General features: G+C 41.4%; 1 protein-coding gene across 6 annotated transcripts in view; it reads right to left on the bottom strand.

Annotated features, from left to right (window-relative positions):
* Positions 1 to 16,883: 16,883 nt before the first annotated feature.
* HIVEP1 (HIVEP zinc finger 1) overlaps positions 16,884 to 26,848 on the bottom strand; it is a 118,506-nt gene continuing 108,541 nt past the window's right edge. For all 6 annotated transcript variants that reach the window (XM_054058179.1, XM_054058177.1, XM_054058178.1 and 3 more), the window contains 2 exons: positions 21,359 to 21,873; positions 16,884 to 18,624 (listed from right to left, as the gene is read on the bottom strand). In XM_054058179.1, the coding sequence (XP_053914154.1) occupies positions 17,449 to 18,624; positions 21,359 to 21,873 (1,691 nt within the window). In that variant the 3' untranslated portion in view covers positions 16,884 to 17,448. The remainder of the gene's footprint in view (positions 18,625 to 21,358; positions 21,874 to 26,848) is intronic.

Here is a 26,848-nt window from a genome sequence, read left to right as displayed (position 1 = left end):
ATACACAAAAGGAGCCGCTCACTCCCTACTGAGGTCATTACATGAAAATAGTTTTTCTAGTGAGCAGAGTAATTGGGACCACTGGAGCTTGTTTTCCCCACCCCCATCAAGAAAAAAGGATGGGTCATTTTTGGCTGCCTTGAAAGGTTTATAGGTTTTGTGAGTGATCTTGCCTAAGATGAATTTAATTGTTGATGCTATACAGAACAAAGAACTCACGAGGGCTCCTGTTCATGCTGCAGGTGTTGCCTGGGGTAGTAGCCTCTCTTTTTGCCATGACAACATGGCACTGGAGGAAACTGCTGAGGTCCAGGTCTCCATAAACCCTAGTACCCAAACCACAGTGCCACCCTCACCTCCTTGCACCACACAAACCCTTCAGAAAACAAAAGACCCTCAGAAAATGTAGCGGGTCAATGAGAAAGAGAGTGCTGTTCCAGGACATCACCCATGTCACATGTCCTTGAAGGGGTTCATGGCCAAGGTGGCTGTCTGCCATTGGACAAAATCATGGAGCCAATCCCACTCATCTTTTTTTCCCAGTGACTGCTCTGCAGAGATCCGAACTTTAGGGCTGGGCATTCTAAAGCAGATCCAGCAAAGTCCCTGTATATGCGTTTAACTCCAGGATAAACAAACATGTGCTGAGGTCACCCCCAAGTTATGGCAGTGTAGGAGGCAGAGGGATGTCAACCAGTCAGGCCATGGGGTCAGGGAAGATGATCCCATTGCAGTCACCCCTACAGTCCCATTAACCTCAGTGACTCAGCTTCTATGCGTGGTTAAAATTTAAACACTTGCATAAGTGGTTTGCTGAACTGGTGCCAGAAAACTCAGTGTCTTGCAGGACAGAGCCTATTAATTCTTGGTCTTTGAGAAGTAAGGGGGGAAAGAATGAGCCAGAAAACAAAACAGCTTTGGACTGTTTGATCCAATGAGAAGGGTAAATTCCGAAGTCGAGGAACCCTCACATGGTTTGTGAGAAAAAGCAAAAAGGGAGTTCAGGGATTGCATGCCAGAACTGTGCTTTGGGCTGAGGTAACTGTAACTTTGCATGGATGCAGGCTATTTTCGCACAGCAGAGCGAGCCAAAAACATTATTCATCATGCCGATTTGTAGGCATGGATTACATGTATCACTAGTGCAAAATTCGACTTCTTATTTCTAACTTGAGAAAAACTTTCCAAATACTCATTTTTTTTCTCATTCTCCTATTGAAGAACAAAGCACTCAGGAGAATGGGCAGCAAGGAGCCAAGCTTGTTCCCTAAGCACCACTAAATTTCTTTAACAGAAACAGATGATAACAAGTATACTAAAAACACGCCTTAAACAAAAGCAATATACTTCCAAAACAAACCTCTCAACCACACTGGTTTCTCCCAGTGGGGTAGAGAATGCAAGAACAAACAGACACTTGTTAGTCTCGTCACTTAACAGCACACGGGGAAAGCACTCAGATCTGACGGTGATGACACCATAAGACCCTATGCAGAACATAAACACTGCTCTGCATTAAAGACTTTCACAATGGCATAGATGGAACCATTATTTTTCCCCAGGGTGTTAGGCACTGAATTCTTCCAGGAGCCATTTAATTATTTTGTTTTATTTCTACTCCATCTGAATAAGAAAGCTTAGTAAAAGGACTGTTCATTTTGACAAGGTTCCTCAGGGAAACCTTGAGACAAAATAGCAGTAATTTCTTCCCTATATAACTCAACAAGAAAAATAGCAGAGGAAATAAAGGGGTAATAGCAGAAAGGGGAAGATTATCTTTTAAAAGCAATTGCTTGATACCAATACACAGTGAATATATTTAATGTCATAAATACAGGTTTAGTTAGGGAAGACATGAGGAAATGTCAGGAGCAAAGAGACTCTTATAGCAAAAATGAAATTAAGACTGGCAAGTGTAAGAGGAGGGGGGAGAAAAGGGGAAGAGTATCCCACTAGAGATGGTCTCATGGTCCTGGCAAAGACTTAGTAGTTGGATCCAAGCAGTTTGTTTTTTGCAGGTGTTGGGCTGCTAAAGCATTTGATAATCTGGGGGCTTGACTGGCTTTCTTCCTCCCTAGAGGGAGACAGGCACGTGTATATATAAATACATGTCTCTGGTGTGACCTTGCTTACAAAGAGGAGACCTGCTTACCTGAATATGCAACGGCTTTATTTCCTTCATTCTGAAATGTCTAGGCTTGCTGACCTCTGAGCCCTTGACCCAAGCAGTCACACATTTTTTTCCATTCTCTGGCCACACTCCTGGCTCAGACCACAAGGACACTGGCATTTCAGACCTCTGCATACTGCTATTGGCACCCTGCTTGCAGGCTTGTCCTCAGGCCCCAGCTGATAGCTTTGTGTTGCTGCCTGCTGGAACTCAACCTTGGGTCTTGACAAGCTCAGAAGATGCTGCCTTCCACTGGTGAAGAAGAAACCCCATCCCACAACGATTACTATCATTTCTCACAGGAGATCTTCCCTTACACCTCTAGCATCAAAGTATAATCTGTTTTTAAACTGGTTAAGAGATTGCGGTACCCCCAACTGCAAAACAGAGCTCAACAGTATTTTCTTGTCCATACGTGTTCTGATCCTTCTGGGCCCTGAAACTTCAAAGACTCACTTATGTTGCTGAGTTTTAGTCTTGGCAGCAATGAGTTGTTCCTTTGACTTCATATACGCCTTACTTTATGGTTTGCTATTGACTTGGTGACTGTTGCCACAGTCTCTCAGTGGCACTACCTGTAGCATGTCAAACAGATAAATCATGGCAGGTTTCAGGCTTGGACTTCAGGATAGAAACTCTCCCCTAGAAAATGTCTTGAAAACACTCATTTGGGTCCAGCTCACAGCTGAGGATACTGCTGACAGACCGGGTGCCTTGAAAGCAGTAATAGCTCGGTGTCCAACACGTATTCTTTGAGGTGATATGCATTCTCCCATTACCCCAAAGAGGCAACCAGCCAAAGACTGGGATCTTAAAAGTAAACTCCAGTCACATAAATTCATATGCTCATAAATTTTACAGCCACAGGGAACATTAAGGCTGTCTATTCTATCTTTTGTTTAATACAGGCCAAAGAGTCTCATTCAACAAATTCTGCCTGAAGCTCAGAAATTCTTACTGAGCCATGGAGAAAGTTATCCAAATATTGACCTAAGACTGAAAGGAATGGGGAATATCCCATATTAAACTGTTCTTATGTTGGCTATGTAGCCCCATTTGCCTTCTATCTTTGTAACAACGGTCATGTCTCAAGCCTCCAGCTTTTGCTTTTTGCTACTTCTCTGTTCTTTGCCAGATCAAATAGCCCTTTCCTCCCCCCATAAAAGAAAAGAACCCCTTATTTGGGCTCTTCCTATAAAAGTTTGATCTTCCAAACTACAAACACCTATGCTTCTCTCTACTCTTCCTGGAGCAGGCTACTTTTTTTTGGCAAAAAAGCTCATTTATTTTGTATTTCCTATATTTTGTTTTACTGTGAGAAACCCTAGAAAGCTAAAAATTTCTCTTGAATTCTTCTTCTTCTTGAGTGAGAGAGAGCGTCTGTTTAGACTGTATGGGAAATTTTGGGATTGTTGTTCTTATCGATGAACATGTAGATGCCTAGCTTGAATGTTGATCTTGAGCTGAGGCTCTGGTGCTTGGTCTCACCTGCACTGGTAGTAGCCATACTCCTGCCTGGCTATGGACACTTCAACCCTGACCCCAACCTATGGGCTGATGTCTTAGTTTGAACTCAGACCTGTCTGGCTGCTCTGGACTGGCCTAGTGATCTGGACTCTGGGCTACACCCCCGGGCCTGCCCTGTTCTTCATGCTCAGGGCACCTCCTGTCCACTTGTGAGACCCTGACCACACTGGCCCTGACTTCACGCTCTCCTTGATGCCCCTTGCTGCTTTTTGAAGGAAAAATCTGCAGAGCAGGAGGCATCTGGTTTTATGTAGAGTGTATGTGTGGAGTGACAGAGAGAAACTCTAAGTGCATTATGGGCGTGGTGCTTGAGGTACTGTCACTGCTAAAAAAAAAGAAAGAATCAAAGGAAAAAAACCCAAAAAAACCCAACCAACTCTCTAAACAGTCGCTTTGATCCCTATTTTTTCAACATGGAATAAACTTCTCTGCTTTATTTATTATACTAATCCAAATCCTCCATGCAGAATGATACCTGTGCTGTGTTATTCACTGTCTGGAGAGACGAGAAAAAATTAAGTTCAGTGCTGTTGGCCATGAGCAACAAGGAGTTGAACACAAAGGCAGAATTTTTCCCTGGCACCTTCTTTTACCTTTAAGGCAAAATTTATTTTAGAAGGTGATAGGATATATAAACCTTGATTTAAAATGCCTTTTAATCAACATTTACAGTCCAAAGAGGAAGAGAAAGAAGGTGGCAATGAAACTGTTAAAGCAATGGATGCCAGTTTTCTCCAGGGTTGGTTATACCTCACCCTGTGTGTGTTCTTGACATTCTGACAGATATATTCAGTTTTAGGGGACACCCTAAAACTGAAGGCCAGGATTTTGCTATTGCAGTTGCTGCCTTTGAGGAACAAAACCACAGAGCTGGAATTACTTACAGCACATACTAATCCTGGAGTTGTACTGTATTGACTGGACTGCAGGAGCTGTGTTTGGGCCTGAGGTTCTCTCTATTTAATGTTAATTATCTGTATAGTATTTCTTTCTCTAATATTTTACAATGCAGAACTCTTTGGGAAGGAGAAAGAGAAACCAATTATGAAAGAAAGAGACACTATATAGCAAGGATAAGAAAAAAAGCCTGGGGCATGATTGCCTTTACAACAGGCAGCTGCAGGATCCCATTCACAGGCAACAGCAGTATGAAACTTACTTCCCTCCTTATGATGCAGCAGATGTGGCTAGCAAAGACTTTGAGGAAGACCTGGCAGCCTGATAGGTATCAAACAGCCCTGGGAATTGTCTTTTACAATTGTTCTGATCATATTCCTCAGGCTCACACTGGGCCCAGTAAGTGCACATTTCTTCTAGACAGAAGAGATACAAGCAGGAGGAAAGAGAGAAACCAAGCGGAGATTGCCCCTCTCACTCAGCTCTCCTTGTACAAATGCTCAAAAAATCAGGAGAAGGGATAGTCATAGGAAATGGTAGCAAGGAGGGAGGAAATGGCACCCTTAGGAGGAGCAGTGGTGAGCTCTGGCTGAGCAGACAAAAGGCAGCAGAGTCCTCAACTAATTAAATTCAAAGCAGGCAACTGTCAGTTCCCAAACCAGCTGCAATTCTAGACCTGCCTGTCATCGTTTTGGCCAAAATCTTCCCCCAGGCATGGACAATTTGACTCTCCATGAACCCAAACTGAACCGTATTGATAGCTGCACTTGTAAAGCTCAAGTCACTAGAATGAAAATTAGAGATCTGACTTGAAGTTAATAACAAACAGATCTTAAATGTGAAACTGAGCATTAAGCAAGCAGCTAAAGTCAGGTTGGGCACAAGAGGGACTCTTGCTATGTGCTGTAGCAAAAACCTGCTCATGTGTGTAAGCCTCTGTCCTATTCCTCTCTCTGACGGAGCGCTGAACTAATGAACGGTTACTCTAATCAGAGCAGGCTGCTTTCTTCCTCCCCTCTCTCCCTCCCACACTCTGCCTCTCTGCTTAATAGGTTTTCACACAACCCACACAGTTCCTGGCCTCTAAGCTCAGTTGATATCCATTTTCTGCCTATCAGTGTTCTCACACTGATGGGCATCTGCTCTAGGCATCTTGCCTTTCCCAGATCCCCACCCCACCACTTGGGGCAATTCCTCACCATACTGTTCACACCTCCTACCAGTAACTGCAAACTCCTCTTGGAGACCAGGTGACAAGTGTGTCCTTCTTCCCCACCTCTTTATCCTCCCTCTCCTCTTGCTTCTTTTCTGGCATAACTCTACATGGTAATTCTTAAACTGTAAATTGGGTCTCTTTGGGATCTGAGATTATCCCTAAAATGACTGGAGGAGAGGAAGGCTGGACAGACTCCTTTTGGCTTGCATAAACCGGAAGGACAGCCTTTTCCTTTACTCCTGCTGAGTTTTAAAATAGAGCTATCAGTTTTCCATATAGTCAACCTGCCTGATTTAATGAGCCATTCTCTTCAAATACTTCCCATTAACATGTTTATGTATTTGTTTGCCTGGCTGAGTTCTTTAATAAGTGTGCTTTTGGTTCAGGTGCTCCCAGCAGATTGCCGCTCTGCCAGGCTGCAGGAAGCCCTCCATTCATTGCAACTCTGTCCCCAAATTATGCCCTGTGACTGATTGCTTTTGAGGTAATTGCTCAACTGTAATAAGCAGGAACTTAGATAAATTGGACATTTTTCTGCAGAACCCATTAACATCATGCCTCAGAGAGGCTGGAATTTGTCTCCTTCTTAGCAGTTTTGTTTCTGCAGTATTAGCTGAAGATCCCAGCAGGAGCGCTATTTAAGCATAGAGGCTAGACTAAGATACCTTGCTAACTTAGGATGTGGCAAGGAAAGCAGATGTTAGAGATCCAGGGGGTCCTGACAGGCTTGGGGAGTTACCGTAAAAGAAGGGGTGGACAGTAAGCTGATTTTATGCAGTTTTCATTTTGAACAACGGCTCCTGGCACTCTGACCCCATCCTTGCCAGAAACGGGATGTCTGATCTGGTTTCTTGACTCTCTGATAAAGCCTGTTTCCAATGACAGGCACGTTTCTGTGACTGCTGCTAGGAGATGTGCACCTGCAGGGCTTTTCTTCTTTCTTTTGCCCCTGTGCTGGTTCAACTTGAGTTTCAACTGAGTTAGCAGTCCCAAATATGCAGTCAGTGAAAGTAAGACTATGCCTACTGTACCTACGTAGCTGAAAGCTTCCTATGAAGTTGGATTAGCACTTAAATGTTATGTGAAGAAGCTTTATGTTCCAGGTTTTGCAAATGCTTTTGTAAATGCTATCAAGAAAAAAAAATCACATGTCAAACACTTTCTGTATCCTTTGGGGACAATTATAGTATTGCCAGTTTAATTACAGTGTTTCTACAATGCTCTCCTCTGATTCTACTATTAAAACACAGCAGAAATCAGAGTATGTTTTGACCTTTAAACAGAGCCTCCTGTTAAAGTGACTTTCACAACAGAAAGCAAGTTGTCACATTTTATTTGTACTTTAATTTTATTATTAACAGATTAATGAAGCTGGTAATGGGTTTCCCGATGCTCTCTTTGGAAATGTGAACTGTGTCCCTTCCTTACATCAATCTGCTGTCAGCAGATGAAGTGCCTTTGCAAAATGCTATTAACTGTTACTAGAAGCAATTAGTCAAAATAGCAAGTCAGCTTCAAAAGGAGAGACTCCAGATTCCCTCAGTGTGTTAGGAAAAGCGCATTAGTAGGATTTAGTCTTGCCAGCAGACATGAGCTTTAGGCCCTGTAATAGGCATCTGGGTTAATGACACATAGAAATGCAAATGTTTCAAACATTAATTTGCCTGAAGGAGCCATGCCAGGTTAAGAAAAAAAATAATTGCTTTCCGGTGTCACTAACCGCAATCCCCATTGTGCCAGAAATACCAAGGCTCTGTTTTCAGATATTCTGTGTGCTCCAGGCTTAAAAATCCACAAATAAAATCCTAGGCCTCCTGAAGGCAGCAGGTGACTGCTTCTGACAATGCTGAGTCCAGGCTTTGCCTTAATTTTCTGGCCTAAACGATTATTTTAGATGCATTCTCCCTCATCCAATGCATTGAAGTCCAACCCCTTCCCAAATGTCTCCCTTTTTTATGCTGGTGCCAGAAACTCACAAGATAATTTCTAGACGGATGTGCACAAACCTATCACAAATCGAGCTCAAGCTCGATTCCCCTCCTCTCCCACCAGTTTGGTAATATCCTTCTGCAGACAGCTTATGGTCTGGTCAGTAGTGTAGCATGGGAGTGACAAAAATGCATTGCTATACACACACAAAATACAAACTGTGTTCAATAAATGGTCCCTAGTAGGATTGAGGTAGGAGTTTGAACCCTTGAGACTCTAGCTAGCAACTGGTTAAAAAGCCAGGAGTTCTGAGTTCCCTCACCACTGCACTTGATGAAAGGACAGAGAGGAATCTGGGGAGGCAAAGCATCGGGTATGGTATCCTAAACAACCAGCTCTGTTTTCAGATATTCTGTGTGCTCCAGGCTTAAAAATCCACAAATAAAATCCTAGACCTCCTGAAGGCAGGAGGTGACTGCTTCTGACAATGCTGAGTCCAGGCTTTGCCTTAATTTGCCGTAAGTTCCAAGCATATGCTCGGGCATGCATATCTGGCACTTACAGACTGTTTTTTCAGATTGGGTAGACCAACAATTGCCCCTTTCTTTTTCTCTCAAATGCTGGAAAACGCTGTTACCAGTCATTGTTTCCGGTGCATTGCTAAGTACATCTGCATTGCATATATTGGTCCAATTAAAGGGGGTAGGTTGCAAACCCAAAAGAAATACCATGGTTATGAAAAAATGAAAAGATTATTAATTTCTCCTTGGGCCTGGACAGTAAGGTTTCTCTGTCTGTGCAGAAGGTGAATCTTATTCACGTTATTTGGCCCTCATTCCTTCAAATCCAGTCTCACCTCTCCTGGACATTTGCGGTTGCCCAGCCATCTGCCCCAGCTGGAGAAGTTACAGTAAGGAGCAAAATCTATCTGGGCTTGGTTCAGGTGCCTCTCACAGCCACGCTGCACGCTGATACTTCCACATCGGGGGCTTTTTGGAAGCAGAGAATGAATCAGCATCAGACCTTGCTGACTTTTTTCCTCGAAGAAAACATAAGTGGTTGACCCTCACCCAGGGAACTGGAACACTCTTGTCTGGATAAAAAAACCCGCACCCTTAATACTGCCAAAAACCTCATGGATTAAGAATTTGCAGATCTAATGATTTGCTGGGTATTTGCAGAGTGTATTCCTGCCAGGTATTCTTTCCTCCATTGCCTTCAAGTTCATAGTGCTTAAGGTTAGAAGTGGTTTTTTTCTCCCCAAAGTGCAGAAGGCTAGTAGCAGAGTTAGAAGCCTAGGACTAAAAGCCTGATAGACATTTTATCTTCCTTTTATATGAGCCTAATAACAGAAAAAGGACAGCCCAATGGTCCTTCATTCAGCTGTTGCCACTGACAGGAGGAACAGCTTCTTGCAAAAATGCAATATATTGTTCAAAAACTCCCATAAAAATAGTCTCTCCAACTATCCAAACACGTTGTCTGTTGTCTTAGATCAAACACAGCTCTTATTCTTAAACATAAGGACCAGAAGATACCCATTAAAAGGAGAGTTTAAAATTCTATTTAAAAAAATTTCAAACTCTCAAAAGACTAATTATTTGTGCAGTCTTCAAGATCAAACACTGCTGAAATAAAGACTAACTGCTTCATCAGATAAAACCTGTGTTCAAAGACTGCAAAGAGAGAAGAGTCTATTAAGATAATCTAGTCTGACCTTCTGACCCTAGGTTCTGGCATTTCACTGGCATGGAATCTTTTTGGTTTTTCATACAGCTAAATGGAAAAATTAGTATAACCATCAAGAACAAAACAGACTGCAGAAACCTGAAAAAAGCAGACCACGTGTTTTCATGTTCCTTTAATTTGTGTGTTTGTAGGCAAAGCTCAGTACTTAAATGCATAGTACCAAGTCCTCTGCTGATGCAGTTAGTGCGACTCTTGCTGAAGCTCACAGATGTCATTTCCCATCAGATGATGACATAGCCTGAAGAGTTTTCAACTGCAAGGGAGAACTATGCAAGTACAAAAGTACAAATACTTTGAAAGGGTAATTTGTAGAAGACACTGGATAAACTCAACAATTCCCAAAGTCTCTTTTTTTTTTTTCCCTCCTTTCTTTTTTTTTTCTGTTTCTTTTATAGCAAGTGCTTAGGATTGTGTTCACCACGCCAATTTTCAGCAGGACAGGAGGGAGAAGCTGAGATGCATTTCTGTGCGTGTGTCTTTTATAATCTGTTTGAGCTGTCTGATGTCTTCATATCTAACACATTGTGGATCTTTGATCTGAGTTGGAGGATGTCTCAAGGAGGAATGATGATTCACAGGAAAATAGGATATCCACAGGGGAGCCAGTTACCCAGTCCAGCAGAATTAATCAGCGTTAGATGTGTGAGCTCTTGCTCTGAAACACTGTAAATAAGAAAGAGTCACAGATGATTACAGGTATGGGAATAAACAAAGAAAGAGAGAAACACAATTTAAACCTCTTAAGCGTCAAAAATGGTTTCTGGACCACCCACTTGATTTGCTGGTGGAGCAAAACTGTCGAGATGAAAACATGACTTCTGTTTTGCAAAGAGGCACTGCCTCAACTTCTGCTTCTATTCTGGCTCCTAGATTGTTTTTGCAAACGAGGGACACACCTAACTCTGGATAACAGGGCTTAAACACACAATGCTGCCTTCCTGTGCCCAAACAACCTGGTTACAGCCTGGTGCTCTCTCCAGCTTGCTCTGTCTTGCAGCCTGGTTTCTCTCTTGTACCGTGACCTTATTTCTGCCAGCAAGTGCCTGCAGCAGGCTTAGTCTAGGGCAAGGGAGCTTGAAGCAGAATCCTGGAAAAGAACTAAGGAAGGTGCTCACTTACTGCGGGAGTGGAGGGGCATCACCTGCCTCACTACGTAGTCCCTGGCTGCTGAGGAGAAAGCTGGTGTGGCACTAGTGTGCTTCAGCTTCCCAAGGCAGGATCATGAGTGTAGCCTTCCTTTCACTCATCTGGCTGAGTGGCAAAGTTTGCTACCGGTGAAGTTACCAGTGGCCAAGCGCATAAGAAGTGCACATCGCCACCTCCTTCACACTCACATTTCTAAGGAAGCCCTTGAGATTGCATTGTATAAGAGACACAAATTCTCTGCACACAGTCTACCTGAGGCATGGAAAAACCTTGCAGAAGCAAGAACTTTGTTGATAGATCTTGTGGAGGAGAGCTTGTGCCAGAAAGGCAGCAGCTCAAGATGGGGAGTTTTCCAATCTTACCAGGAAGCGAGCTGTAGGAGTTTTCTATTCAAAATAGATTTGTCAAAAAATTTCTGTCAAAAGGTGTTATTTAATCCTTCATTTTTATTTCAATTTTGACTTGCCATGCCTTGGTCATAAGGGATGGGAAGGAGGGGGAAGTCTCAAGACAGTGGCTTACAACTGAGTTGCTTCGGATTTGTGTAGTTCCTGTTGATGGTGCCGGACTCCTTTCTCAAAATCGGCATCTGCATGAGGTCCAGCACAGGGCAAAGTCCCTGCTGGCCCACTGTGGCCCTATGCTCCTGGGATGTGGGTGGATGTTAATGGTGATGTTCTCTCCGTGCTGGTCTCTGAAAGCACGAGCACATCCAATGGTCACGCCTGCCTCACACAGGCATTCTGGGGAAAGCCGCTCACGTAATAAGTCCACTGCTGCTGTGATGGGGACAAGCCTTGTGCAAACGAGAGGGCTGCAAACTCACTTCCATGGCTGCTTCTGGAGCAGCGGGGTGGGGAATGAGTCTTAACAATCAACGATTTTATTAGAGAGCTCCTGTCTATGCGATACAACTGTCACCTTGTCAAATAATGTTTTGTTTCTCAGAAGGAGGCATCTTGTTGTAAGGCATTTAGATACAGACACCAAAGCACCTTAGAATTGAAGGACCTGAAACTGGTTTTCCCCCAAGAGGGATGTTGCAACCATGTAACCTAAAAAAAAAAAAGAAGAAATGCTAGGCGTATTTGACCTTACAAACAGCTTTCAGTTGACCTGTTTCCAGCACAAATGCCTCACACACAGTAATGGATTTCAAATATGCTAAGGAGTACAGCCACAAAACCAAACAGGCCTTAACATTTGACCTTATTGGGGAAAACAAGCATACTATTACCAAAGAAAACTAAGCATGCCTAGCTAATTGACTCATCTTAGGACAAGTTTCGTTTCCATGGCTGAATCTGAGGAATGTAAAGCTTTGCCATCTTTCAGCCAACATGGTTTTCTTAGAAGTCATATGGAATATCTGAATATCATCAGCCGCCTCCTACATTTTGGGTAGCCTGGCCAGTATAGAGAGAGGTGGAGGAACAAACATAACACCAGCAACATCTTTGTCATAAGGGTTGTGTTGATTTGGGGTTTTTGTTGTTTTTTTTTTTTTAATGAACATTTCTGGAATGAAACATGAACATCAAATCAATTAATTAGATGCTGTTCTATCCTTGCTGTTTGCTCATCCACCTACAGACATTCCACATAAAATTACCTAATAACCAATTTGAAGTATTTTAAAGTACGTTGGTTTTATCCTGAGTCAGCAATTCAGTGTCTAGACCTAAGACAGTGGTCTCATCCTTAAAGGTATAAGCCATAAAAGGTTTCTGTGTGGTGTAAGTCTCTGGTATTTTAAATATCATTAAAAATGGCCACCCATAGCTGGTGAGACTCCTTACAAAGGTAAAGTCCTTAAGACATGGAAAGACAATTCTAGCCACATTTTTTTTAAGATATTAATAATTTAACACTCATAACTACAGACTGACTACAACAGTCACCTAAGATGGATGACACCTATTGCTCAAGTTATAAACCATGAAAGCAAAGTAAGGATTCCCTGCTAGGAGATATAACTTGTCTCAGATCTTTCAAAAGCTACAGAAGCAGTGGTCTGGCAGATATATCAGCTGAGGCCCTCTTGAGCAATAACTCTTACTTGTAGATTTTTTGGTTTCCCTGGCTTTTGGCAAGATGTTCATGCTAAAACCGAGCATTTTTTATTCTGTTTTGGTGAAACCATCCCCATGTTAAACATGTTTGAAAGGCAGTTTACAGGTGCAACCTAAAGTGTTTATAAAACCTTAGTGAGGATTATCTTGCAAAGAAAATGAGGACTTCTGGAATAAGCTATATAGTGACAAATTAATTTTACATTCTGTCTAACATACACGTTGGTAAACTCAAGGCGAGACAAATCTGTTTGTGAGGAACGCATACAGAATGTTTAGCTAAGTGAAAAGCATACTTTGTGTTTGTTTTATGGTAAATCTTTGGGTTTGGGTTAGGCCAGGCTGTGTTCAGCCTAAGTACGTTGTCTGAGATGAAACACATGTGATGGGCATTTGAATTTGCTTGTATGCAGAACACTGCTGTCAGACTTTCTGTTGGGGGCTATTTGATACGGACCAACTATGGGCTGCTCCAGCCTCAGAGTATAATTCCAAGTAACCAAAAGCTACAGCAAGCTGCTTGAGAAGTGAAAGGAGCAAGAGTGTGAACAGGAGCAGTAATCAACAAAGGGCTGGGCATCCCTGAACCTACTAAGTTTGTTTTATTTCAGTAATGGCCGAGAAATTGGTAGTTGCGTCTGAGGATGTAATGCTACTGATCAAGAGATATGAGGCCGGTCACAGTAAAAGGGGCTTCCTCTGGTTTAGGTCTTGTCCTAAGACGTGACATGCAGGTCATGCAGTAGCTTATTAAAGCCTAAACAAGGAACACAGACACATTATTAATGTATACATTCCAAACTCAGTATTTTTATACGGTCAGCAGGGGAACACGCTGCCTTCAAAGTTACCCACTTCACCAGCAAACACCATTCATTGGAATGAGAAATCAATTGAGGTCCAAGTTGAAAGGGAAGAGCTACAGGCTGATTCTTCTTCTAGTGAGGGCTTTAGGCAGGTAAGAAGGAAGCATCTGTGTGGGTCTCACAGAAGCTGATCATGCTATGCCCTTAATGTAGCTTTATTTGTACTCAGCCTTTAGTTAGCACCTGCTTACACCCTCTTGACAAAATTGTCTGAAGATGCCAGGCTGTGCCTGGGTGCACTGAGAAGCCACACTTGCCCTAGCCTTTTAATGTTTAAACAGCTGTGCTGGATTTGCCAGGAGGTGTCTGACAGGGTTGTTAAAAATTGATCCCTGAGTAAACAGCCCTGGTGCTATTTACTCCATTTCAGCTGTGATAATTTACACCATCAGAAGAGCAGCCTAATCCTGCAGAGGCAAATCTCTCAGATGTTTGCTACTGAGGAGAACAGAAGGAACCTTGTGGCAAGGGGAGTGCAATTGCCCCATCGCTAATGACTCTCAACAAGAGAGTAAAGATAAAACACAACTAAAAATAAAAATAATTAATTCAGAATGAAAACATAATTGCTAACTGTGGTCACAGGTTTGTGCTGATGCAGGACATCCATTTATGCTGACGCATAGTATAGACGTTGGTTACACACATGATTAAAATGAAGCAGTAGCAGAGGTGAGGTCTGGAGTTTAGCCTCCCCTCAGATCTGGCCACACACTTATTTGTGTTTTTCTCCTGTTGCACAAGTTGTAGGGGCACCTCAAGGAATATCCATTTGGAAACATGAGTACCTTGGAAGGGAAACAGTATAATGCTGGGGACCACAAACATCTACCTTTTTTCTAGAAGAGTTGAGTTCCTTTGATCTTCCTCCCAAGTCCACTTGAACACGGTTAGATACATCTGCAACTACCCACTAATGTTTTCATTGTTAGTGGGGATTCTGCTTCAAATATGGCTCATCTGCTTTGCCTGGCTAAGCATGATGATTGCTCGCTATCGATCGGTTCCCATTCCGTTGGTCCTTCCCCTCTATTGTCTTGCTGTTAACTTACCAAATGACACACATCTTAACATTCCTCTTTATGACATTGACTTATCTGTTGCCTTGTCATTATTCTTCTTCAAAATACTGCTTCCACATTTTGACCTTGATGTTTTCATCTAGATGACTCTATTCACCTAGAATAGAAGAGAGACACATGTAGATTGCCTGATTCACCAGGCTGAATTTTCTGTTAAATTAATGTCTTCCTGGAATTAATCCTTAGAACATGATCACACCACAAATTGCTAGTTGAGTAAATATTTAAGATGTGTATACAGTAAATCTCTGGAGCTGCTAAACTGTTAGCAAAATCAGTACTTCAGGGCATGTGGAACAGCAATTTCTTACTCACCGCTTCCTTATAAAATTCAGAGAAATAGTAATGCTTACCATAGCATTCAAAATCTTGGGAGGCAGTTTTATTTTGCTGTAAACCTATTTGATCCAGTCATCTTTCTGTTTGCCCTGCTGTAGACAAATATGCTCAGATCAACTAGTGTAGTGCTAGGGTCCATTTTAATGAAGCTAAAACTAATGCAAAATTTCTTGAGTTCATTAGCAATAAACCTTTACCTACTAGCAAAAGTTCCAGGCTCTCAAAGCATATGTAATGCAGCAATGTTTTCTTTTCTAACTTTGTCTGGTTCAGGTGATTTCAAATATTCAGTATAAATGATAATGATATATGTTGACATCACTATGTGTCTATAAAAAGAACACACAAATGCACAGCGACATTTTACACGGCGGTTGCACATAAGACACAAATTTGAAGTCTAATACTGTGGGGTTCAGAGTACTCTTAACTCTCATTAAGTTCAACGTGAGTTAAGGGTGCTTTGTGTTCAGGTGCTCAGGCCTTCAGTGAGGCTCTGGAATTATACCAACAGTCATGTCTGAGCCGAGTTATTTCTGCTTTCTAGTACATGCATTTCTAATTGCTGGATTAGTACAATTGGCTGATAATCACAGTAATATAAATGATTTTCTGGTACTGAAGTGCTCTGTCTGAAAGTTAATAAAGCTCACTCAACATCGCCTACAGTTTTACAACACCCTGTAATGGAATAATGTAATGAGTACAATTTGAGTATAGTACAAAAGCTGATGTAAAGTTAAAAATGGATCTAGGATATTGCTTTTCTTGAATACGAGAAATACAAGGTTATGAATTACTTCTTTAAGCTTGGTGCAGGAGGTAAAGTGTGAACAATGCAGCCCAGCTCACATTTCAGGTTCACTCCCAATTTTGGTTTCAAGATTTGCTTCCCACCCTTTTCTTCTAGTTGTTTTAAATGTGCCCATTCTTTTTCTTTCCATAAAGGTGATCAGGCTTCTAATTTACACCTTCCAGTTTTCTACTGAAATTTGGTGGTTAAAATAGTTTTATGAACTTCTATAACAATGTGATACAAGGACACAACAGAAACCCAACTCTATTTAAAAATTACAGCATGAATCCTAAGTCGATCTGAAACTTTCAGAAATGTGTAGCCATATGAGACTTGTCTCCTGCAGTAGTCATTTGTAATGCTAACTTGTTTTCACCGTGTGCAAACAGAATTTTATTAAATTTCATTATTCTGGGATCCATCCATGCCTTGTAGGCCCACAATAATAAGTTTGTTACATTAATTGTATGTTTAAGACGTACCTCTAGTCCCTTTTTTTCCCTGCATGAAGAAGACAAAGCCTTATTTAGGGAGAAATTAGCTTTGTCTAGCTGTAAATGATCACCTGAAATAAAGTCTCATAAGAAGCTGATGGTAATTAGTAATGCCAAATCCTCATTAGAGCAGCAACCTTTTCACCAACTGTATAGCAGATTTTGCAATGAATAACACACAAAGAATTATTCCTTTCTTGCTTAACAACATTTTAATGTCAATAAAAAGTGGCTTTAAATTTCAAGGTTACATATAAAAAAATATTTCATCTTGACCCTTTTGATATTTTTCCTCAGGGAACTCTTCAAATTTTAGTTAGGAAGGGTGAAAAAACACAAGGTGGATGGATGCTTGCTCTACAAAAAGCTGAAGGATTCCCTCCCCATTTCGCCGTCACCAGATGTTTTTGAAATGGAAGGGTTTGCTCCAAATAAGCCTGAACAGTATACGCTTTCTTTCATGGCAGGTGAAACCATGGAGGCACACACCATCACCAGATCCTTTCAGGCTGGAATGGAGCTGGAAGGGTACTAAGAGGAACAAGTCAGGCACCTCTCCAGCTACCAGGCTGCATCAAGAAGGCACAACATAAGCAATGGTAAAGTCAGTAAACAAAATTTTACTGTAATATTTCATAACACAGATACTGTATTTCTCTTTTAAGTGTAAAGCTACTGTCTTACACAAGAAGGATGGACAGACCCTTTTCCAAGACTAATATGGATACAATAAATATGGAGTTTTACATACCAGATCTGTACACAGAAACTTTGTCCCACAGCCATAAAAATTTACATTTAACAGTGCAACATATAATTTAATCTTTTATTTATCTGACATAGGATGTTTACTTACTAAACACAAGCAACTACCTGGTTTTAATATACATATTATATATATATATTTTATATATATATCAACAATCTGTACAGGTTTCTAAACATAAAACTTGAAAAAGGCACAATTGTCTATACAACATGTACAAAAATGGCTGGAGCTGACAAGAAACAACAATTATTGGTCAAGAGTTCATGATTGCACAAAGATTAGTAATGGGTTGGTGTCAGAAAAATGTGCTTTAAGGAAAGTAAGGTTTGCAAAGAAACCTGCAGGTGTTATAAAAAAACCAGAACCCAAAATAAAAACACAATGAGAAACAAAAAACTAGGTTGCTATTACAAGTCTATCCTCATCGTCACTGCTGCCATCACTAAACTGCACTGTGTTTTGCCGCCGGGGCAAGGTGGCTGGCCTGTGTACCTGTCTGTCTGGGGAGACAGTTCGGTGGACTGGGGACTTGGTTAACGCATCAGGATTTGTCTTGGAGCAGGGCTCTGCTGGAGCAGCCCTCTTCACCTGGAGGGAAGGGACATCGCGCTTTGGCTTGGTGGGGTTCATGAGGTCAGTCTTTTCGGGATCTGCTTTTCCGGGACCATTGGATCGTTCATAGTCAGTCAGCGGGGTGGGCTCAGGATAGCTCTTCCCGCTGTACTGCTGGCTGCCGGCTGCTGCCTGAGGAGAAGTGGACCTGCCAGCTTGGCCAACCTCAGCTGCAGGGAAGCTGGCAGGAGCCGGCTCTGGCTGGGCATCGCAGGCTTTGCTGCTTGATGTGGGTGCCTCAGAGGCTACTTGCCCATCAGTGCTGATGGGGCTGATGGAGGGGATGAGGGTCGGCAGGGCGATGTTCAGTATCTGCAAGCCTGGGATGCGAGCCTGTGGGCTAGGGTTGCCCTGTGGGGCTGCACCAGCAGTCAGGACCTGAAGACCCACGGCGTTCAGTGTAATCCCTGAAGGACGAATCTGTGGGGTGATGTTCGTGTTTGCAAGGCCCAAGATGTTCACTGTCTCCATGCCCAGCGGTGGAAGAGGCTGCAGGCTGGGCGTGCCGAGACCCTGGATGCCCGGCATGCTCACTTGGCCTATGGGAATGCATGGCACAACGCTGTTCACTTCAGCGACTCCCATGGGACTGACAGTGGTGCCGGTGGCTGCACTGCCTGTCTCGCCGAGGGCGCTGGTAGTTCTGTGAATCACACTAACAGCAGGGATAGTGAGCTGCATCGGCCCCGCCTGGATGGGAACAAAGGTGGAGTAGGTGGCCAAGCCAGCAGGGACTACCTGAATCCCCCCAACTGGTACCGTGCCATAGGGTGCCTTGGCTTGCCGCTGCGAGTGCAGGGGGAGATGGCTGAAGAGGTGAGTCTGGGGTGTCCTCAGCTCGGCAGCATGCTGTGGGCACCCAGACAGCTTCTCCTCTGGGATTTCGGCATAGGGTGATGGAGCTGTCGTCTGCATGCTGTGGTCCGCCGACGAGGAGGGAGAGCTGACAGACGGTGTGCTCTGGGAGAGAACAACACAGGCATGTTAATGCGGCAGCCACTGCTATCCTTGAGTGAAATGAAAGTGCGAGGTAGGTGGGAGTGCTTCCCACATTCCCTTTTAAGAGAAAACAACTAACTGGTTCAGAGTATATACTGCCCAGCTTCAATAATGAACTAATTTCCTTCTTTTCTTTTTCCAACTCCTTCCTCGACCACTAATTGAATTTTCCTCTCCTATTTATCCTGCTTAATTTCTCTTGAACCCTAGTACTTGAAAACATCGCAGAATATCTTTTGTATGTGTTTTTTAAGGAGGAAGAAGGCTTTGTAGAACTGTTTTCTGTGGAAATGACCTCGGGCAAGAAGGTTAAATAAGCATAAACTGGATTTTTGATGCATCAGGTTCTTCTGGAGCCATTACAGCCTCTGGCAGGCAAAGGCAGCATCATGGCACATTTGTCTGTAGGCGCTTCTAATGTGGAAGATGAGTGACAAACAATGACATGAGATAGATGATAACTACAACGCCCACAGAAGTGGAGGTGACAGGCAGATACTGCAGTGAAACATGAGACCCACATCCACTGCTGCCTCAGCTCAATGTGGTTTGGTGCTCAAACCTAGACCAATAATCACATTTATATGCTCCCTTTTCTTCCCATACAGCTTGTGTTACTGACCAAGGCTGGCAACTCCCAGTATAAAATCTCCAAAGTCTTAAACTGCAATTGCTATCTCATGATATCTTTTAGTATCAGACATATTCATAATATAAAAATAATGCAACCTTATTTGGTTTATATAGTCATAAATGGTTAATTCTATAGCTTTGACCACACTCTCAAGAAATCTCTAGAGCAGGCACAAACCCAAAAATGTGAGCAGAAATGCTTTTCAAAACTGCTGACAGGAAATGTATTGGTTAAAGCAGAATATCACTTATTGACTATGCAGTGCTGACCAGTCTGAATGGAAAAATGGGTGTGAGAAAGAAGCCAACATGTCTCTCAGAAGTCTTGTCTGACACCTCACAAGAAATCCTGCTAAACTGGTAAGGATGCTTTTGAAGGAAATAAAGACGTCCTGAGCTGTCTTGACCCTTTGTCTCAACTGCAAGAAGTGGGGTCCACAACCATTCACAACAGGAACAGACTGTAGATTTAACTGTCAGGCACATGGTTTCTACTTCTTTTGGCCTGGGAAAGGAGGAGGTAATCTAGAAATGACTGCCTTCTATTACTTGCATGACTTTTAAAAATATATATTAATATAGACAATTATGAGAGCTATATTGATGAAGACCTTTTAACATTTTTAATTGTGTGAATATTTTCTCGAGGCTCTGGTGGTTCTGTTTGATGAGGGAGTAAACTCAGTCAAATGCCTTCCTGTTATCTACTGGAAACAACTGAAACCCCAAATCCAAATATTAAGGTCCTGCCCCTTTTGAGGCAGGTATATACAGTGATCAGAGAGAACTACATTTCATTCTCTGTCACACTACAAAATTGCTCCAATTTACATTTGCCACATGAATTCACAGTTCTTACAAGCAGAAATGAACTTATGTCAAACAATGAAATGCAGAAATAATTTTTACTGTTTCTCCTTGTTAACAGTTCACTATCTTAAATTTTGTAAAAAATAAATCCAGTAGTTCAGATTTTCAAAGAAATAAAAAGCCAATAATTACTTAAACTATAATGAAATTTTTACTTGCTGTTTATGCTTTTGAGAATTTCCTGGTGCTTATTTTTCTTTAAATGCATAAATATACTATTTGTAAGTACTGCATTCATTCAAGAGAGGCAGTAATTACTCCTGCAGTAAGAATTTCAAACTTGGAGGAGATATCCTTAGGGTCAATCACGTATGTGAGTTGTACCATCCCCATTATAGTCCATTAAAACATTGCTTAATTGTAAAAGGCTTTAACACCTGCCAGTTCCCCTCTGTGACTTCCTCAGCTGAATATTAAAGACAATTATCACCAAAATTACTGAACGGCTCTGCCACCTTGCACACAGACTGACCTCATCTTTCTAGAATCTCTGAAGAGCCCTGTGTCTAGAAAAGGTGTGGGTAAAATTGATCGTTTTCCAATTAAAACGTTCTTTCAGCTTGGAGAAAAACTGAGAGCACTGGGAACTCAGGTCTCAGTTCCACACTCGTCTCTCCTTTTGTTATTGTCCAAGGGCAATCTCTTAGTTGCCTTGAACATCTGGTGTTCTTTCTAATTCTACTACTAAGCATATTTGGAGAAGAGATAAGCAATTGCACAATTTTTTTTTATAGTGATAAGGCAAGAAGCTTCGGGACTAGATTAATTTCCCTTGGGAATTACCAACGAATTCTATCTTCATATTTCAGAGTGAAATGACTTCTAAATTCTATCACCTTCCTCTGAAAACTTTCATAAACCCCACCGTATATTCATTCTACATATCTGTTATATCTCTTCTTATTTGAAATACAATTTACCAGCTGAAACAATCACATTGCAACTAATCCTTTCAGGGAGAACACAATCAAAACTAAGAATTTGAAAAGCAGTGCTCCTACAACATTGTTGTTTCTAGAGCCCTACACATCTGTGCTTCGATTACTTTCAGCTCTCTTAAAGACTCATCAGCCAACAACTCGAAGAATGAAGGGAAGGACAAATGTTTTGATCTTTGAAACATCTCCAAAAACATCTTTAGAAGGAGGATTTGAAATCCTGCTCTCTTCCCCCTGCCATCAGACACTCCTACCTTTGTAAGAGCCGCAGTTGATATTAAGGAGTGGCCCAAGGCTGCTTCTGGATCGGGGTAATCCACAGACATCTGTCGACCTGGAGATGTAGGAGTGACATCTGCCAGTGCCACACTAGCATTGTGGGGACCCACTCCTCTCTCGGCTTTATCCTCATGTGCTTCCTGATGGGTGAATTCTGCTGGTGACCTGGAGGTCCTGCTAACCAACTGCACTTCACTAAGGACGGTCATCTTTGTCAGCAGCGCTTTTGGCAGGCCATCCATAGAGTCTGTGTGAACTCCAGCAAAACAGTCTGGAAGTCTGATATCTTCATCCGTGCTGGCAGCGTCCTGCAGGCCATGTCGAGAGGGGTGATGCTGGGGGCTGGCTGTCACTGAGGGGGTTGTGGATAGGACTGACTCAGCCTGGCTGTCTTCGTCATCATCTTCATTGTCATTTTCATCTTCCTCCGCACCGTCAGACTCCTCCACATCATATCCTGACCGGTCATAGCCAAATCTTTGCTTCTCACCTGCAAAAGTGGGAATTAGAAGGTAAGCCAATGAAGGTCCTGGGCCGATTGGGAAGGAGGTGGGAGGGAGTAATCAGAAACATCAAAAAAACCACATCATGCATTTTTCAATCACATCCCATTACATTAAAGGAAAGGGGAATATTTTAATTTTTGTTTTTATTTTCTGGGCTACATATTAAATTATACACCTACATAATCATTCGTCTTCTGTGTTGTATTTAACCTTCTAGATTTGGCTCTATTCTTTTCAGCCATTTATAACCATTTGCTGAAAGTCACCCCTTCATTCTTTCACTTGGGGAGACATGAGCAGATTCTTGGTTCATTAAGTTCCCAGTGACAACATACAAAGGTGGTCTGCCAACTTTGGGATATTCTTTAGCTGGTTCTGACTCATAAGTGGGTGTCCTTGTACCTAATATGAATCACCGCTGCAAAGGTTTTTGAAGGATGCAAACAGAAAGACTGGAGGCTGATAGTCAGGAATCTGTCTCATTAACAGGCAGAAGAGGCCACAATTAGACACTACCACATTTCTTCACTTTGCTGACGTTTTGCAAAGTTTATTAACAAATCACCCAGCAAGTCCTAGGAGGCAAGTAAGCCCTAATCCTATCAAAACTTACCTACACGTGAAACTTTGCGCACACGAAGAAGCCCTCCCAGTTTCAAGTCTTAAAGCCAAACCTCCTGTCCAGTGGTAAATTTCTCTACAAAACACAGGTCTACTGCAGCTTTTCACCTTCTTCTGTATCGTAACTTGGAAAGAACCAATCGTCTTTAGTAAAGAGACAGGAAATCCCATCTGCTGTATCTGATTCCAAGCCAGACTGTCTGGGATCATATTTTATAAAAGACAAAATGCTTTGGATGCACTAATATCTTATATTTGATTAAGATCTGTCCGCAGAGCTCTCAAAAAAAATATCAGCATAAAAATAATTTGGGTCTGCAAAAACAGTGATGGCTGGTTAGCTAAAAATCTCAGAAATCCTGTTCTAGGGAAATCTACATGGCAACTTACCATCAAAATAAACGATTCTGAAAAAAAAAATCAAAGCCTTAAAAGCATTTCAATGTACTATCAGTGCTTTAGGCTGCTAGGTTACCGAAACCAAAACAAGCATCTTGAACTGCAGGTAAAATAAATGGGTTTAATTGAGCTACCTCTCAATAATTTACCCCCCATTACAAGCCCTTACGGTTTCAAATGAGCTGTGCGATTAGGAACGAGACTAATAGCTTCTTTGAAAAAAATCCCTCTATAATGACTTTCCCCCTCTTTGCCTACACAGTAATTTGTACATTAAATAAATATGGAAACTATAGATTTTCTACATTTACTACAGCAGGCATTAAACTGAAATCTTATTAAAAATAGCCCAAATCCTCCAGGTCATTGGAACGATGCTAACAAAAATATTTATTTAGAATTTTAAATAGTCTTCATTTATAATTCTCATCTACAGACAAAGCTGTTCAAAAACGAAAATACATTTTAGTTGACAAATTAATTTAGTAAGGTCCATTCCAAAAATACGGCAAGTAGGATTAATGAAACCACATGGAGTTATTGAACATTTTTTTCCTCCCCATACTTCTGTCTTTTCTCTTCTTCACACAAACAGTATTTCTTCATCACCAATTTGCAAAGCAAACACATCTAAAATGTTAGAACCTCTACAGATCTCAAAGCCTTCTCGATGTGTTACATTTAAAGGGTGACACAGGCTTTCCCTGCAAATAATAATGAAATAATGCATGGGGCATTGCAAAGTCTTGGATTTCAGTTGGGACTCCTTCTTAACTTTGGTTGTTCTACCAACATCACATAACTATTTTCTGTGAAATCCTACTGTTTCTTTTCTTTTTTCTTCTCTCTCCACATGAATCACATTTTCTATGAAAGCTAACGTCAATCACAAATGACTGTCTCCACTGGCAAGAGAAATTATCTGAGTGATTAGACTGATCTTTCGTGTTTTTAAACCAAGGCAAAACATGCTCAAACAATACCCTGATTTATAATAAGAAACTATCTTTTTTCAAATCAACATTCTAAAACACTAAAGGATTTGCTAGCAAATGCTGCTCATGTATACGTTTTCTGCACGTCTCAGCCTTCTAGAATAAAGACATGGAAAGGGGAAAAGGGAACCCTCTGTGGGACATAGATTCCTTACATGCAGGACTCTGTGGGATATCATTTCCCTCTATTGTTCCCCTGTTTACTTCCACCCTTTGTGCATTTGCCAGCTTCCATTCAAGTGTGGTTACCTGGAGCCAGAGCCTGCACTGTAGGTGAGGTGACAGCGATGAATGTGGTTCCCTTACTCCCCGCAACGCTTCAAAACATCAGATGAAAAAAAACCCCATTCCTGATTTGCTTGCTCTAGCAATGCAGAAAGGAACACTCTGCTCTGCCCTTTTTACCCGTGTTCATGTTTGCTGAAACAAGAGGTGCCCAAGCTTTTGTAATCAGTGATCCCCTTGAGCATTACTGTACATCAATGGAGCTGTGAGAGGAAATGATGCTGGAGTGTGAAGTGGCAGAGGACCCAGGCAGGTTATAGGTCTTTTCCACAAAAGGCATCAAGCCGAGGCTGCACCCAATCTTTGTGGTGAAAGACACTTTTCCAAACACTGTCTTGTTAACCAAGTAGTATTGGCCCCAATCCATTTTGGTAACTGTACACTGCCTACTAAAGTTCCCTTGCAGTTTTAATTGGGGAAAAATTAATTCTTTGCTTCCCTTCCTAAACTATGCACAACTATAACCATATGCTTATGTAGCTGATATATATAACTAGAACTGACTCAAATTCCAAAGGAAACAAAATTACTTCTGTGTTTAACTTTGTATGAGGTTGTAAAGCAGTGCAGTGTTAGAATTTTAGAATGAAGGATGTGCAATAAATTTAAAGGCCACTAGCATATGGGGAATTGGATTTTGGCATGAAAGTTCACAGGTTTTCAAAAAAAAAAAAAGAAAATAGGAAAAAAGTTTCACCCTATTCAGTAAATGCTGTTCTGCTTTATGAGAGCTACTTCTCTTTCAAATTTGTAACTCTCATCATCTTAAAAGAAAGACTGCTTAAGACATTTTGGTAAAGAGTGGTTTTGTAAGAGTAGGGAATGCCTCTCATCCCCTGTCAACTGCAATCTTTTCTTTGAAACCCTTAGCAAGGCTCTTTATTCTTACTGGACTTCATAGAAGAAAGTGGAACTTCTGGCTACAGACATGAACTGTGCAAAAATTATTCTATGAACAGCTGGAAAGAAAATCTAATAGGAACGCAGACACAACTTTTGATTGGGGGTTTTGCTCGCATGCCAGCTATAATTACACTTAATAAAACTGAGATTTTAATCCTGTGTATTGAAGTAAGCATACGCAAATTATAGGCAAAAACCATCTTGGTCCTTCATTTATTTTGTTGTCAATCCTCAGTTAGTTAATCGGCTCTGTATTTTGTTTGCGGCATTGATGAACTTGTTGGCTAAGGCTCTGTTATACTGACGTTTTACCTCAAAGCGGGGAAAGAAAAAGCTTCAAGCTATTTAGCACAACAGCATTAGCTGGACTTATCAGCATTCTAGTATGTCCATTAGTGAGATGCCTGGGGCTGGTAAGTCCATAAACTGCTTTTTCAGGTTGTGATGCTATAAATTAGGTAAATTATATAAATTAGGCTATAAATTAGGTAAATAGGTCTCTCTACGTTCTTTAGAGTTCTTTATTTTAGAAGTTTCTTTCCTACAGGAATCCTTACTGTACATGGTTTTAACAAACCATGGGTTTTTTTGTCACACTGCAAAGTACCCCAAAAAAGGGTTTTTAGAATCCCAACTTACAGTTATTCATTGCAATATTATCACCAATTAGTCCCTCACATTACCTGACTTATCAGGCCCATTCCTTCACTGGCAGGATGATGAGAAAGGCCTGAAAATAAAGGACCAAACTGCAGAAGTTTTACACTAAGTAAACAGACAGTTACCTACATAACTATGGATATCACTATTAGCTCTACTTATACAGCTTAAAGACACAGCTTACTAAGTATCCGTTGGTCTGTTCGCCATCTGTTCCCATCTAAATTTAATTTTACTAAATTTATTGGCTTTTAGAACCTGAGTAATTCAAAGCACTGTTTATCACCTCAAATTGTGGAAGCATCTTCAGTTATGGACTAGTATCTACATAAAAGTGTTTAATAATGTTCTGTTCTATATTATTCATTGTCCATCAAACTCAAGAAGAAAAAACATACAGTAATAATGGCAGAAATTTTTTAGCATGTCATCATACTATCACAAACTTAAAATTAATCAGGTCACCAACACACCCTCTATTTTTCTACAAGCTGAGACTTGACTTTTTTGCCTGTTGTGTTGGTCTTGCAATAGACCATTCAACAACCATTTAAACAAATTTTAAAAAGGATATACACAGTACTGTGAAACAACGCTATCATCTATACCCAAATGTGCCATCTCCTTGTCTTTCCAAGTCTGTTCATAGGCTTTACTTGACTGATTCCAGTCTTGCTGCAGCTACTGTCCACTGCTCATCATCATCAAAAAGGACTCACAGTGACATCTACTGGGTTAAATTCAGACTGGTAATAGCCAGAGCTCCTCAGAAATGAGAAAAAAACCCAAAACCTGTGGGCTTTTGACTTCCATTCCCAAAAGTAACAAAATGACAGTAAGCAAAAAAGTATGAGTAACCTCTCCTTCTTTAAAGAGATTATTTATACCTAAGCTCTCCTGGGTAACCTGTACATTGTAAATCAGCCCTTGCATCAGCAAGTTTATTCCCAGGCTGTACGTGTAGAGTTCCAGCCATGCTTAATGTACATCAAGTTGAAGAACAGACACCGATATTAAAAAAAAACCAAACAAATCCGCATAAGTTATACAGAACCAGCTTTCCATTCTGTTTGCAAATGGAGGATATTATTGTAAC

This window comes from Cuculus canorus, chromosome 2 (assembly GCF_017976375.1).
Source record: "Cuculus canorus isolate bCucCan1 chromosome 2, bCucCan1.pri, whole genome shotgun sequence".
NCBI classification, from domain to species: Eukaryota; Metazoa; Chordata; class Aves; order Cuculiformes; family Cuculidae; genus Cuculus; species Cuculus canorus.
Note: the sequence above shows the minus strand (reverse complement) of the source record. Positions and strands in the feature narration are given on the sequence as shown.